At 38.2% G+C, this 14,930-nt stretch overlaps 2 protein-coding genes, 1 non-coding gene and 1 pseudogene across 3 annotated transcripts in view; 2 read left to right on the forward strand and 2 right to left on the reverse strand.

Annotated features, from left to right (window-relative positions):
• LOC104709851 (kinesin-like protein KIN-14A) overlaps window positions 1-7,053 on the forward strand; it is an 8,244-nt gene extending 1,191 nt beyond the window's left edge. The window contains exons 2-24 of the mRNA XM_010426401.1: window positions 7-18; window positions 203-326; window positions 446-532; window positions 669-839; window positions 959-1,065; window positions 1,224-1,355; window positions 1,463-1,641; window positions 1,751-1,912; window positions 2,075-2,166; window positions 2,296-2,447; window positions 2,668-2,841; window positions 2,938-3,084; window positions 3,221-3,394; window positions 3,511-3,579; window positions 4,065-4,120; window positions 4,216-4,423; window positions 4,589-4,780; window positions 4,889-5,080; window positions 5,169-5,519; window positions 5,708-5,806; window positions 5,909-6,049; window positions 6,142-6,300; window positions 6,410-7,053. Coding sequence (XP_010424703.1) covers window positions 7-18; window positions 203-326; window positions 446-532; window positions 669-839; window positions 959-1,065; window positions 1,224-1,355; window positions 1,463-1,641; window positions 1,751-1,912; window positions 2,075-2,166; window positions 2,296-2,447; window positions 2,668-2,841; window positions 2,938-3,084; window positions 3,221-3,394; window positions 3,511-3,579; window positions 4,065-4,120; window positions 4,216-4,423; window positions 4,589-4,780; window positions 4,889-5,080; window positions 5,169-5,519; window positions 5,708-5,806; window positions 5,909-6,049; window positions 6,142-6,300; window positions 6,410-6,838 — 3,609 coding nt within the window. The 3' untranslated portion in view covers window positions 6,839-7,053. The remainder of the gene's footprint in view (window positions 1-6; window positions 19-202; window positions 327-445; window positions 533-668; window positions 840-958; window positions 1,066-1,223; window positions 1,356-1,462; window positions 1,642-1,750; window positions 1,913-2,074; window positions 2,167-2,295; window positions 2,448-2,667; window positions 2,842-2,937; window positions 3,085-3,220; window positions 3,395-3,510; window positions 3,580-4,064; window positions 4,121-4,215; window positions 4,424-4,588; window positions 4,781-4,888; window positions 5,081-5,168; window positions 5,520-5,707; window positions 5,807-5,908; window positions 6,050-6,141; window positions 6,301-6,409) is intronic.
• Window positions 7,035-8,925, reverse strand: LOC104708052. Its single transcript, XM_010424537.1, has 7 exons — window positions 8,761-8,925; window positions 8,478-8,547; window positions 8,084-8,243; window positions 7,920-8,001; window positions 7,619-7,835; window positions 7,469-7,533; window positions 7,035-7,389 (listed from the first exon to the last, which is right to left on the reverse strand). Exons 1-7 carry the CDS (start codon window positions 8,830-8,832, stop codon window positions 7,132-7,134), a joined length of 924 nt encoding a protein of 307 aa, XP_010422839.1. The 5' UTR covers window positions 8,833-8,925; the 3' UTR covers window positions 7,035-7,131.
• TRNAS-GCU lies at window positions 9,037-9,118 on the forward strand. Its single transcript has one exon. It is a non-coding gene; the product is annotated as a tRNA-Ser (tRNA).
• Window positions 9,161-14,775, reverse strand: LOC104708053 (annotated as a pseudogene).

A 14,930-nucleotide genomic window follows, 5' to 3' on the forward strand; every position in this document is an offset into this window, starting at 1 on the left:
TTAAAGGATAAAGTTAAGGTGATTACATTTGTCACTTCCTTTTTTTTCACTCCATAGTATACTTGGATTGGGTTTTGGGTTGAGTTAGTAAGTGTAAGTTGAGTCTGTAGATGTTATATCATCATATATTTGTGGGATTTGATGGAAGATTTAGTGTTGAAGCCATTGCTTATTAAGAAAAGTATGTGACTTGGTTGAACAGCTTGCAAAAGAAGATTACTTGGAGTTGAGACAAGAAGCTACTGATCTGCAGGAGTATTCTAATGCAAAGCTTGATAGGGTTACCCGTTATTTAGGTGTTCTCGCTGAGAAAAGTCGTAAATTGGGTAAGTTTTGTGTTTCACCAGTGTTTTACACCGCACGAGGTTTGTTAGAAGTCTATGTAAGTGTGTTGGGATATTTGGTAGTGTGTTGTATTTATTTTTATCTACATAAACCACCACAGATCAATTTGTCCTTGAGACTGAGGCTAGGATATCTCCACTTATCAATGAGAAGAAAAGACTGTTCAATGACTTGTTAACAGCCAAAGGTACCAAGCTTCCTTAACCAATGTCATGAGTCTTTCTAAATTTATAATCTTTCTTTGGGTATAGATAGGTTCACAGATGTTCTTGATAGTTCTCTGCAGCCTGTTGATTAATGTGGAATTGTTTTTCGTAATTCAGGGAATATAAAGGTATTTTGCCGTGCTAGGCCATTGTTTGAGGATGAAGGTCCTTCTATTATAGAGTTCCCTGGGGATTGCACCATATGTGTAAATACTAATGATGATACTCTGTCCAATCCCAAGAAGGACTTTGAGTTTGACCGGGTTTATGGACCTCATGTTGGACAAGGTGAGTACCATAGTTCGTTGTAAATGTAGTCTCTCCTTTTGTCATGAGCTCTTTCTGGTTTCAATCTACAAAAGCTGCAACAATGCGATCTCTGTACTTATACTGTAATTTTTCCTCAGCTGCCCTGTTCAGCGATGTCCAACCTTTTGTTCAATCTGCACTGGATGGATCTAACGTCTCCATGTTTGCCTACGGACAAACTTGTGCAGGGAAAACATACACCTTGGTTACCATTCTTTTCCTTTTCCTCTAAAAGTTTACAAATATGTCACATATTGTTGAGCACCTATATCAATGGAATTCTGTTGCTGTCTATTTTCACAGTGATTTGTTATCTCCCTATGGCTCTTCGTTGAATCAACTTTATTGGCTGTTGTTTCGCAGGAAGGTTCGAATCAAGACCGTGGTCTATATGCACGTTGTTTTGAGGAACTTTTCGACCTAGCCAATTCTGATTCAACTTCCACATCTCGATTCAGTTTCTCTCTTTCAGTGTTTGAGATCTATAATGAACAGGTGCTCCAGTTGTGTCCGGAGTACTAATACTTTTGGCCTATGTTGTATTGCCAAGATGGTTCTGTAATGAAATCTGAAACTTCTAATTCAGCAACTTTAATTTTCAGATCAGAGATCTACTTTTGGACAGTCAGAGCAACTTGCCGAAGATAACCATGGGTTTAGACGAATCTGTTATAGAGCTCAGACAGGAAAAAGTTGATAATCCTCTGGAGTTCTTAAGAGTCTTAAAATCTGCATTTCAGAACCGGGGCAATGATAAAGCAAAATTTAACGTGACCCATCTGTATGTTTTATTTTGTTCTTGAAATGTTCCTCTTTTGGTTATATTGAGATAATTCTCTGCTAAGGTTCTCTATTCATATGTCTTTAATGGATGGCTTCTCTCTTGGCAGGATTGTCACAATACACATATACTATAGTAACACGATTACTGGAGAAAACATATATAGTAAGCTTTCTCTAGTTGACATGGCTGGAAGTGAAGGTTTAACCGTGGAAGATGACAGTGGAGACCATGTCACTGATCTGTTGCATGTCATGAATTCGGTTTCAACGTATGTCAGATTTTTTTCTCTTTTTTATTCACTCCTCTTTAACAGTAAGCTATATAACGTCTGCATCTTTATCATGTAAAGGTCTGACAAAGTTTTCCATGTGTAGGCTTCAATGCAATAATTTATTCTGTTAACTTACTGCATATATTTCTGGTTCTATAGGTTGGGAGATGTTTTATCCTCATTGACGTCAGAAAAGGATTCAATTCCCTATGAGAATTCAATGCTTACAAGAATACTTGCAGATTCACTAGGTAAAATTATCTTCTTTTCAATACATGCATCTTATCCTCTTATTTCAATCTCAATCTTTTCTTTGTTTAAGGGTTTTCCACCATTTTTTGAAGCTCTGTGTAACTGAGATGCAATATCCTGATGTGTAGGGGGAAGCTCCAAAACGTTGATGATTGTTAACATCTGTCCGAGTGCACAAAACTTGTCTGAAACAATAGCATCTCTCAGTTATGCTGCTAGAGCTAGGAATACTATACCAAGTCTTGGAAATCGAGATACAATCAAGAAATGGAGAGATGTGGTAAGTGAAAGTGAAAAAGAGAAACAGTTAAGAAACGAGAATACAGACGTCAGATGGTGCAATTCAGGATTTGGCTTGATTGATCTGTTCGTTCTATCTCTCCCACTTCTAGCTCCCAATTTCTAGAGAACAGAATAATAAAATAAAATTACACTGTACTAGCTTGTCCTGTTTCAAGAGATACTTTTTGCTACAACATAGATAACCTTTTGTCCTGCAGGCAAGTGATGCTCGGAAGGAGCTGTTGGAGAAAGAGAGAGAAAATCAGAATCTGAAACAAGAGGTTGTGGGCTTAAAACAAGCACTTAAAGATGCAAATGACCAGTGTGTATTGCTCTACAGTGAAGTGCAGAGGGCGTGGAAAGTTTCATTTACATTGCAATCAGATTTGAAGGTTATCAGCTTCACCTGGGTTCTTCTTGTTTGAATTCTCTGCAATTCTTTATAACCTTTTTTTTGTTGCTCATTATCCGTCTTGTACTTGATGCAGTCAGAGAATACTATGCTTGTAGACAAACATAGACTAGAGAAGGAGCAGAATTCTCAGTTAAGAAATCAAATAGCTCAATTTTTACAGTTGGATCAGGAACAGAAGCTGCAAATGCAACAACAAGATTCCACCATTCAAAATCTCCAGGTTGGTGCTCCACGAATATAAGTAGCTACTCTCTAAAGTTTAAGATCTATGCAATGCAATTGAGTTTTGGATTTGTTGACTTCTCTGCACATGGTAGTCATATCGTTCTCCTGTATCTTATTTGATTTTGATTCAGGCCAAAATTATAGACTTGGAATCACAAGTAGGTGAAGCCGTTAAATCCAACGCAACAAGAACAGGAGATGCCTTACAATCTTCTTCAATACCAAAAGCAGCTGACACCACAACTGATTCTTCTGTTACCAAGAAACTTGAGGACGAACTGAAAAAACGTGATGCACTAATTGAGGTTCTGCTTTGTCTTACTCTTGAACATATTATGATTGGTGGAGTTTTTTTCCCTCTGGCTGAAGCGTTCATATTTGCACTAGTTCATTTATCTGATGAGAATAATGTTTTTTGCAGAGATTGCATGAAGAAAACGAAAAGTTGTTTGACAGATTAACAGAAAGATCAATGGCTGTTTCCACCCAGGTAGTTCTTTTCTCTTGTGCAGTTATGTGTTATGAGCCAACTATTTGCTTGAGAACTAAGAAACGATTGAAAGCTTAGCTCCCTCATAACCCTAATTCTCTCTTAGAGATTAAGGTTAATTCTTGGGGCTTCCCCTCTTATTAATCAATAGAGAACCTTATATGGGTTTTCATACAACTTAAATCATCACCCTAATCCTAATGTTTAAAAGGAAATATTAAAAGGAACTATAATTAAACCAATAAACCAAGACACCTAAACTAGAGCACGTATCATTATGCTGAATTAAGCATGCTTCAGTATCGTATCTCCCTCACTGCTCTCTTATAGCTTTGGGAGAAAAATTACATCTGTTCTTTATTAATTGCTATTGTATGTTCTTTTTTTTTGAATGTTGCTATTGTATGTTCAACACTATGCACGTAGAGAATTCCTTGCTCCCTGCACTCCATTTAAAAAACTTTCGTATTCATTTTTTATTTTAGGGATTGAGTCCCTCATCAAAAGCCTCACCAAACAATCAGCCTGCCAATGTTCACAGGTGACTTCGTGATCCGTTTGAACACTTGATTTCTTATTCTGTATTTTTCAATTTATTGACTAAATGTAATTTTCTGTCTCCGAGAGAAATAGTAGGGGAGAAGCATTTTCGGAAGAAGCTGTTGCTATACCATCCAGATCAAATAAGAATGACGGAGCAATTACTGTAGTAAAATCTGGCTCTGATATAGTTAAGACCACGCCAGCTGGAGAATACTTGACGGCTGCATTGAACGACTTTGACCCTGAAGAATATGAAGGTCTTGCTGCCATTGCTGACGGTGCAAACAAGCTACTAATGCTGGTACTTGGTTAATAGCTAGTTGTTTTATTATCGTTTTAGCCAGTTCAGTGGTATACTTATTTGAAATGACACCTACCTTGTATCATTATTTGGATAGTGAAGGTTATGGTGGACTCTGGGTATCACCTTATTTTGGGAAGCGTTTTTCTTATTATTGACTTGCAGGTTTTGGCAGCTGTTATCAAGGCTGGTGCTTCCAGAGAGCATGAAATCCTTGCTGAGATCAGAGATTCTGTCTTTTCATTTATTAGTAAAATGGAACCAAGAAGAGTAATGGATACCATGCTTGTTTCCCGAGTTAGGATATTATACATAAGGTCCTTACTGGCGCGATCACCTGAGCTTCAGTCTATCAGGGTGAGCATAGGCAGACGACTCGTAGCTGATTTTTATTTTAGCTTTGGCCTTGGCTTGTATGACTATTTTATCTCCCCTGGAAAAATTAAACCTATCCTCTTTATTTAGGTCTCTCCTGTCGAGTGCTTTCTTGAGAAGCCTAATACTGGTAGAAGTAAAAGCACTAGCAGGGGTAGCAGCCCAGGTAGATCCCCAGTTCGATATCTTGATACGCAGATCCATGGCTTTAAAGTAAATATAAAAGCAGAAAGGAAAAACAAGTTGGCATCTGTGGTGTCAAGAATGCGTGGACTTGAACAGGTAAAATTTACCTTGGAAGTGCAGTTGATTCTCAAAGATGCTCGAGTCTACCTAAGAGACACTTATGCTCTTGAGTGTAATCATCTAGGATACTGGGAGGCAGCAAGTTACTGGAGTTAAGCTGCGGGAAATGCAAGATGAAGCCAAAAGCTTTGCTATTGGGAACAAAGCCTTGGCTGCATTATTTGTTCACACTCCGGCTGGTGAACTGCAGCGACAGATTCGGTTATGGCTTGCAGAACATTTTGAGTTTCTTTCCGTGACCGCAGATGATGTCTCGGGAGGAACTGGTGGCCAACTAGAGCTTCTTTCCACGGCAATTATGGATGGCTGGATGGCTGGACTAGGGGCTGCGGTGTCACCTCACACAGATGCTCTCGGGCAGCTTCTGTCTGAGTATGCAAAACGTGTCTATACTTCTCAAATGCAGCACATGAAGGTATGCGATGTCATTGGTTAAAAAAGATAGTCTCAGTGGAATTAGGAGATAGACATTCCCAGTGGTTTGAAATAAAAGATGTCTTTAAGTAGCTGATTCTGTGTCTGCCTACTTTTGAGGTCTAAGGTTTTAGTCTGAATAATTAGTATGGATTCTGGAATGATGACTAATATGGAACCGTACAATAGGATATTGCTGGCACCTTGGCGGCAGAAGAGGCAGAAGATGCTGGTCAAGTGGCTAAGCTTCGATCAGCTCTCGAGTCTGTTGACCACAAAAGAAGAAAGGTACACCACCGTGCCTGAAAATAAATGACATAGTTCTGGGTTGCTTTAATTTTTAATTAAAACGTTCTTGTGCTCTGACTTTTGTTTTGCTTTCTTTTTCAGATTTTACAACAAATGAGAAGCGATGCAGCTTTGCTTAACCTGGAAGAAGGCAGTTCTCCTGTTCCAAACCCTTCGACGGCAGCTGAAGACTCAAGATTAGCATCTCTCATTTCTCTGGATGGCATTTTGAAGCAAGTCAAGGTATTTATACCTCCATCTATGACCATGTTGCTTCATAATTGATCTTTGTTTTTGGTTAATTTTTGGTCAATAACTTAATTTGCATCTTGCAGGAAATTACAAGACAAGCATCTGTCCATGTTTTGAGTAAAAGCAAGAAGAAAGCATTACTTGAGGCCCTTGATGAACTCACTGAGCGAATGCCTTCTCTTCTTGATATCGATCATCCATGTGCACAAAGAGAAATTGCTACAGCACACCAGTTGGTCGAGGTACCTTTTATCTCCATGAACCTACCATAGACAGAAAGAACTCTACCTGATATAATGTTGATATCCGGATTAGATATCGAACAAACTAACTTGTTTCTCTTGACCGCAGACGATTCCTGAACAAGAGGATAATAATCTTCTGGAACGATCACACGACCGGAGACCCTCATTAGAATCAATATCCTCAGGTGATACTGATGTATCTCAGTGGAATGTTTTGCAATTCAACACAGGTTCATCAGCCCCATTCATCATAAAATGTGGAGGCAACACCAACTCAGAGCTCGTGATCAAGGCTGACGCACGAGTTCAAGAGCCCAAAGGAGGGGAAATTGTCAGAGTTGTCCCAAGACCTTCTGTTCTAGTAAACATGAGCTTAGAGGAAATGAAACAAATGTTTGCGCAATTACCCGAAGCTCTAAGTTTGCTGGCTTTAGCTAAAACAGCTGATGGCACAAGAGCTCGCTACTCTAGACTCTACAAAACTCTGGCCATCAAGGTTCCCTCTCTTAGGGACCTTGTTAGTGAACTGGATTAAGATACTTAAGTCGTGAAATGGCATAGAGATCTTGCAGTGATATTATCCAGCAACGGAGATTCCTTGTGTATTTATTCTTTCTTGTGAGGTTAATGGCTGGGCAAATTCGGCGCATTTATGCTAACCTTTAAGCTCCAGATTCATTTGTGTAATATGTAACTTCATTTTGTATCTTACTCTCATTCACACAGCAATAAGTGTTATATTCACAGCAAGTGAGTTTTCAAAATTACTCTCTCAAGTGTTAGGCAAAATGTTGATCAAGAATCAATAATATGATTTGTACATGAAAACTACCATTTAAAGGCTGATAATACATAAGCTGGGAATGCGCTGTGTTTAGCCGTAAGGGTCTTGACTGAGTCCAGATTTGCAACTTCATCAAACGAAGTGAGACCAAGCTCATTACCATGAATCCCTCCAGTGATGAAAATTGATTCAATCCCTGAAATATTTGCTCCCTTTATATCATGATGTAGCGAATCTCCTACTGCGATAGCCTCGGATGGATTGACAACTCCTGCGATTGCCATAGCAGACTCATAGATCATCTGCGAAATACAAACAGTCAACAAACCATTATACAGACACAAAGTAGTAAGTTGATACTTGATAGTTAAATATTCAAACCTTATAAGGTTTTCCCATCCACTTCACTTCTCCCCCGAGTTCTTCATACTTGGAAGCTAGTGTACCTGTATAAATCATGAATGAGAGAATGTTTATATGCTTCTTTATACCATCATAATTGGATAGTTTCAGAGATGTAAGTATATGTACCTGGCATGATATGAAAAACATTTGCTTCGACAGTCACGTAATCTGGATTGGCAACGATCATGGGGAGTCCTCGAGCTGCAGATTTCTCCAAAATCTTCTCAAGTTCGTCAAGAGGCATTGGAGATACACTGCCAGAAGGAAGTCCTAAGGCTTCAGTGCCGTGAGCTAAAACAAAGTCAGCTTCGTCTACATTCTCCACAACATTTAAACCTAGACCCTGAAACAAAAACTACATCATATACCTACTACTAAACCTTCATTGATAAATCAGTAAGAAACCAAATACAAGATGAAAAGTAACCTCTAAAGAGATTGCTCCTCGGTCATTCCAAGTCATGTGAATGCAACTCCTTCCTAGTGCAGCGAACCAAGGATCATCTCTCCTGCAACATACATTAATCAGTAAGTTGAACAAAGTATTAAATAGCATCTATATTCCGAAGAAGAAGTTGTTTTGTAAATAACCTTTGCAAAGATTGATGGGTTAGTTCACCACTTGTTATAGCTCCGGTGAAGAAAGAAGGATCAAAGCCAAGGCCTTTCAACTTCTCCATAGTAGTTGAAGCACGTCTAGAGGAATTACTAATGATCACAATTTTGGCACCTGCTGTTGCAAGATTCTTCACTGTAACTCCAAGTAAACAAAAGTTACATCAGTCATTACGCGAATAAATCTGTAAGAAAACTAACAATAAAGGAACATCTCAAAGCATAATGATCGGTTTCACAACTTATTTGGACTATATCAAATATAGTCAACACTGAATCCAAAGTCCTACCTAAACATTGAACAGTGAAAGAATTGGTTTTTATAGCAACTACAAAATGTAAAACCCCAATAGAAGAGACGAGAACGTACATGTCGATATCGCACCCGGGTACGGCTTTTTGCCATCATGAAGGACTCCATACTGATCTAAGAGCCATGCCTGTGAGTTGTGACACACACTTCACCAAGTTTAGCAATTCACTAGATGTTTAATGATTCACATATTTTTTAATCCAAATTTTGTATGCTTTACCAAATTACAAGGCGCATATTATACAATTAGAGAAACCCATTAGGTAACAAAGATCAATTGAATCGAAAACATGATGATCGAAAAAGACAGTAAAAACTGAGACAAGGATGAGCTAAAAACCTTAAAATTTCGCTTCTCAACAATGTCTTTGAGGCCATTCATTGGCTGTGAGAGCTGCGATGAACAGATCATTTTTTCTTCCTCCTGCGGCGAGAAGAAGAAGAAGAAGAAACCAGACCAATCGAAACAAAGCGCAAGTGGTTTCTCTCTTTTCCACAACCACAACACAACGCATACCCCACGCGCGCAACAGACAGTAGTGTATGCGTATGCGAGTAAGCTTGCTCTAGTACAAACTCAATTTAAGTATTTTAATATCCTTTAAAGTACAAGAAAGTCGCTTTGGCCGAGTGGTTAAGGCGTGTGCCTGCTAAGTACATGGGGTCTCCCCGCGAGAGTTCGAATCTCTCAGGCGACGAATTTTTTTTTTTAATAAGAAAATTTCCCGCCCTTTTTATTCAGCAACTCCTTATCAATTTTGATTCATTTCAATATGAAACCTGATCACGATACGATGATCCCTGAGTTTGTGTTATGCATATGTAATCATTCTATTAAGCATATAACCAAAAAAAACTATGAACATATGCATAACAAGTCCTCGCTAATCTAACTACACCATGCTTAACTGTTATAACTTTTTCCTATTATTTTTTCTTTTTTTTCTCTGTTTGTCTTTCTAATTACTAGTTAGCTGAATCTTTACAAAAGCATAGCCCGAAGCTCCATCATTGATCTCGGTGCTTCCAAATTCTCTTCCTCTAACGAATCTCCAAGTAAGCTTTGCATTTGAGCCACAAATATCTCATCTAAAATCTGCAAAATCACACCATATAACAATAACAAGATAAGAACAAGAGACATCTTTCTTCTGTTTTTTTTCCCAGTGATAAAGAAAGAGTTGAGATAGTTACAGAAACTGCGATTCTCAGGCCTTTGTGCCAAGTCACATTGTCGTTCCTGTCTTCCAAAACCCGAAGCACGTCCTTTGTAAAGAAAAAAAACAGAATAAGAATAATGAAAACTAATGATGATGGTGCAAGAAACCAACGGTTTGTGATGCGGTCTGCCTTACTAACCTGTCCCATTCTGTCCCACATTCCTCTGCATATTAAGACAAACAGATCGAGTGACAAAACACAATGCAGGTGATCAATTGTCTTGTCCAGTAAATCTTTCAAACACTGCATTCTGTTTCTAATGTCTGGTTCTGCTGTTATTTCCTGCAAGTCTTGGATGATGTTCTTCATTCTCATGTGGCTTTGTATCCTCGTCTGCTACATAAGTTAGATTTTCTCAAGGAAAGCACAATACAGAGATTCTCAGAAACAAGTTCAGAAAGAAAAAGGAGTAACCGACATTCTCTGCAAGCTTCTCCACGAGCGCTTGCATGTAACTTCTGAATCTGGTTCTTAACTGTATTGTCACTTCGCTCAGCCGCTCTCCCAAAACTCTCTTTTCTTTATCAGGGAGATAAGAGTTCCATACTTTGAATCGATTCTCCATACTTGACCGTAATGTGTCAAGCACTCTTTTCACTGAATTTAGAAGAACTCCAAGCTGCAATATGTTTAATTAAAGTTTTCTTACACTAGTTCTAACTAAATGAAAGCTTTTAAGTTAAAACAAAAGTATAGACATACCTCTTTTGGAACAGAGTAGAGGTTAAGTTGGCCCTTTTGTGTCAATCTCTGGACGTACTTCAGGGCAGATACCTTGCTTTCCTTTAACGGAGACAAAACTACGGGAAAACTGCTTCTCCAACGCTTCAATAATAGCCCTCTCCACATCCGTTATAACCTTTCCATACGAAAACACGATAACATTTATAAGTTGGTCGTATTTGATTAACAGATTTACTGACTTCTGAGACATGGAAGAAGGAGAAACTCATCATACACAACGCGGTTATATTCGTGTGATTGTTTAGTAAAGAGACCATGAAAGAATCAAAAACTTTTTTGCAAGTTTTGTATTGTTCAACTTACTTTCTCCAACGAGACCCCATATTCTGGCCAACGCCTGATGATGATATCATACTCATCAAGTGTCGAGTTGAGTAACTCATACATCTCATCGACAAAGGGAGAGGTCAAGCCTTGAATCTCACTACATGCTTTTGCCTGAAAAAAAAAAATCAAAATGTATCCAATTGCAGATGTCAAGGCATTAACATGCATTCTTGTCTCAGCAGCACTATAGAAAAGTTGTTGCAAGATAATTAAGTACCGTTTCTGACTTGCAGAATTCATATAGATAACATTTTCTCTCTCCGATCCAAGTAGTAATATATGAATGGAAAAGCTCTTTGGCAGTAACACCACCTTTGATCGGACTACCAACATGAAGATGAAAGTGCTATAGTAATAGAAAAGTCTAAAACGATAAATTTTAAAGTCGTAAGTACTCAGATAAAAGTAACTGTAAGAGCAAATATTACTCTATATTCCAGCCAGAGCGGTCGGCTTCAAAGTCAGCTGTTGTAATGATAAGGTCGACAACAGGAGGCGATGGAGAAGGAGGGGGACATGCGATAAGGTATTCCTTCAGTCTTTTGAATAGGTCCACACTATATATTGCAGCCGAAATCTTTGGAAGGTCTATAAAGCTGCTTTGGAGATTACAGAGAGAATCAAAAGAGAGATACACTAATTTAGTAATATTAATGCTGTATATATGAAACTTAGACAAACCTTGGGAGTACATTGTAGTTATGGATGGCTATATCAGTTAAGATTTCGTTCTTAAGGCTCAAAATTAAAGACTTCATCCTCTGATGAGAAGTGCCTTGTGCATCCTCAGTATGATTAAGAAGTATATTGTTTGTTTCCAGTAAGTATCTTCTTGACCTCTTCTTTGAAGCAGCCTGAAAGAAGGCAACGAAATAAATCATGAGGCAAGTGAGAAAGATAGAGAGGTTCCGTGTGTGTCTGTCTGATTTTACCTGAAAGTATCTGGACAGTCTTAGCTGTGCCTCGGGGATCAACATGTCGTTAAGAAGACCATAAAGCTTGATAGCTGGCGCAATATCAGGTGCTGGAATGCCTGTAGGAGGCTCAAAAACATCTTTGATTCCAGAAAAAGAAGATTCATCAAGAGATTTGTAATTCTCGAATGTCAACGCAAGAATCTGCTGAACTTGTTCATTAATTTCCCTAAGCAAGCGATCCTGTCCAATGCAGCAAAAGGAAAAATGAGCTACTTGAATCGCAAAACGTGATCCGAACTGATTAAGAACAACACAGATCAAACATAAACACCTCTTGATGACTCAGTACAGCCTTGTGATTGCCTTTCATTAAAACAGGCGACAGAAAATCATATATGAGATCAAGACAGTCCTTAGTAGGCGAGGCGACATCCATGACATATGAAAGGTATCTGCAAATCAAAAACAAAGAGAAATATTGCATAACATCACTTAAGTTCATGAAAAAAAAATTTGTTACCAAATTTAAAATCTGTAAATTACATACCTTAATTTTGTATATGCATCTGAAATACCGTAATAGGCTGCAAATTGAGTTAGCAACCAGTACCATGGCCCTTTGATCAACAGATTTTGGCGATGAAATTGCTCAACTTTCATAGCCACTTCCAAGACCAAGTCATATGCTGAAGTTTCTGCAACCAACCCACACTAAATATGAATGGAAGTATGTCAGTATACAATTAGAGACGGTTGAAAGAAGCTCTCATGTGGAAAAAGACCGTGTACCTTAGTTTTCTCATCCAAGCTGCTTGAGTAGTTTATATGAAGTTGGATTCTCCCAATATGGTCATGTTCTGGTTCATGATATATTGCCCACCATTTAAGATCGTTCTGCTACAACAGCCAAATTAAACTTTATATTTTAAGCCAAATCATCTTCTGGACACAACATAATTAAGTCTTAACAAATATCTCACCGGTTCCTCAACTATAGCTGCTAGTTAAGCTAAGACACGACCACAAAACTTCCCGTTGGAATCCCGAACTTCAACAATCAAATCATCACCGATACTATCTGGTAAGCTACAAGGGAAACCGTATTATAAATCCAGCTTTATAAGAAAAAGGAATCTAAAGGCAAATCATGAATGTACAAGGAAACGTACAAGACAAATGTTTCTCCAGATCCAGGTTGCGTTTTAACTTGATCCTCCTCGGCAGAGCTCTTCAGCCTTAATGAACACGTAAAATGTTCTGACAACAAAAGAATTTCATAGATATGTCATTCAGAAAGGAAGACAAAACAGTAATGACACCAGTAAAAATGCAACCAAATATACCTTGTAATGCTTTGAGAGAACGTGGTCCGGTGTGAGATGTAGCAAATTCTTTTTGAAGGACTTTTGAGACATGTTTGAGGTAGCGAGCACAGGCGCGCATATACTCCAAACTTTTCCGTGAAAGGGAACCATTCAATGGAACTCGAGGAGCGACATGAACTCTCTTCACTGCTTTCCATCCAGAAGACAAAGTAGAATTCAGCTCCGCGAAGTGCTGGTGAACAGTTTCATGCTTTAGTGATGAAATATTGCAACAAGGTTGTCCATCTGATTCCATTTTGATCCTACCAACTGTAGAACTACACACTTCAGATCATATGAGCAAATGAGATGGGATGGAAAACAGATAAACAGATATATATACCCTGAAGTTTAATTTTTCCAACACTTCTCTTAAATTTGGGAGCAGTTGTCTCAGTAACCAAGCTAGAAGGTCTATTTCCCAGTAGTTCTTCTTCAGAGTGAAGGAAGAAATTCTGCAAACTAAATATTTGATTCTCAACATTAAACAACTGCTATAAAGATTTAGAACAAGACAAATACACCAAAAGATGTCTCACCCAAATGCATGTCGCATTAATGCGCAATCATTGTTAAGGAAGTATGAAGCCTCGCTGACATTGTCTGTTTCCCATGAATGAAGGCATAGCCTTACACAAGCTTCATAGGAAATCATTGCAGACCATGGACCTTGTTCACTGCATTCAATGAAAAAGGTAATGAGAAATATTATTGAATTAGAAACCATGATAGGAATATTGTAAAACTCACTCACCTTGCATGGGAAGTGGGAAAACGGGAAGGAAAGGTCTCCTTCTTTATCGTTCCTAAAGTTCCAACCAGAGGAATTTCACATTCCTTTTTTGCATCCTGCAAACGAATTAATCAGGTAGGAACAGCTTGACAGAGTCATTGTAAAATTGGAGATAACCAGTAAAGAATCACAATTTCTTGTGAGAGGCAGAAGAGAGAGTACATGTGAAGCTTCAGCGCTCGATGATGAGTCAGACAAACCATCTGCAGAATGAGGTGAGTATGTCTCATCATCAAACGAATCAGAAGGAACAACACGCTTAGTATTTGCTCCTCTCGAAGCACCATCCTCCTGGGTCAACATTATATATAGCTCATCAAAACACTACTAGTGCGAGTATTTTTAAAGAGCGAAGCTAGCAAAAAATGGTTCACATACCTCTCGTAAACCTTTCTTTTGAAAACTTTCCCTGAACATTATTATGCAGCTTCAAGCTTTGATCTGAAGTTAATTAAACAATTTGAAAAGATTAAATAAAGGCAGATCATTGCATTTTAAAAATATATTCATCAATCAAAGTGCATGGGAAAACAAAAAAAACCCATGAATCGATTCTATCTTACACAATGCCTCAAATCAATCATGGCAGAGATACATGAAACAAATGCAGCAAAGGTAAAATTCTGGAGAAGTTAAAAAAAAAAAAAAAAACAATCTTCCACAGAATCCAAATGATGAACTTTCACAGTAATTGACATAGGAAAGCCAAAATTAGAAGCAGAAAAAATTGAAAAACCAGCTATATATTAAAACGAAAAGCAAAGTCCTTTTTAGCTTACACTGCGAAGAAACAAGGTTTTTGGAAGACCACGAGAGACGCAAGTGTTAACAAAATGATCTTTTGATTTTGTCAAACTAAGTCAATCTTGCGATTACGGAGAAGAAATAAAAGAATCGGTCTTTGACAATCAATTTTATCATAACCAAAAAAAAAAAAAAGGATGGAGTAGTAAAGAGAGGGAAAAAAAAACAATGAAGATCGTCTTCTCTCTCTCACTAAAGCCCAAAAAAAAAAAAAGGCAAAAAAGTTGAGATTTTTATTTTGTTACAGGGAAAAAAAGACTAAATGCTTTAGCGTGAAACTGTTGTCGTGGCGAAAGAAGACGAGCTCTTTCCATACCGGCCTAGACGGAGCTTGTTTCCC

This window comes from Camelina sativa, chromosome 8 (assembly GCF_000633955.1).
Source record: "Camelina sativa cultivar DH55 chromosome 8, Cs, whole genome shotgun sequence".
Taxonomy (NCBI): Eukaryota; Viridiplantae; Streptophyta; class Magnoliopsida; order Brassicales; family Brassicaceae; genus Camelina; species Camelina sativa.

Excerpts from the sequence above, each read along its gene's own strand:
- LOC104708052 (XM_010424537.1), bottom strand. The coding sequence starts at position 8,832 with ATGATCTGTTCATCGCAGCTCTCACAGCCAATGAATGGCCTCAAAGAC. Across the intron at positions 7,836-7,919 it reads GAGGAGCAATCTCTTTAGAG|GGTCTAGGTTTAAATGTTGT; the intron begins GTTACTTTTCAT and ends TTTTTGTTTCAG. Across the intron at positions 7,390-7,468 it reads GGATGGGAAAACCTTATAAG|ATGATCTATGAGTCTGCTAT; the intron begins GTTTGAATATTT and ends TGTATTTCGCAG.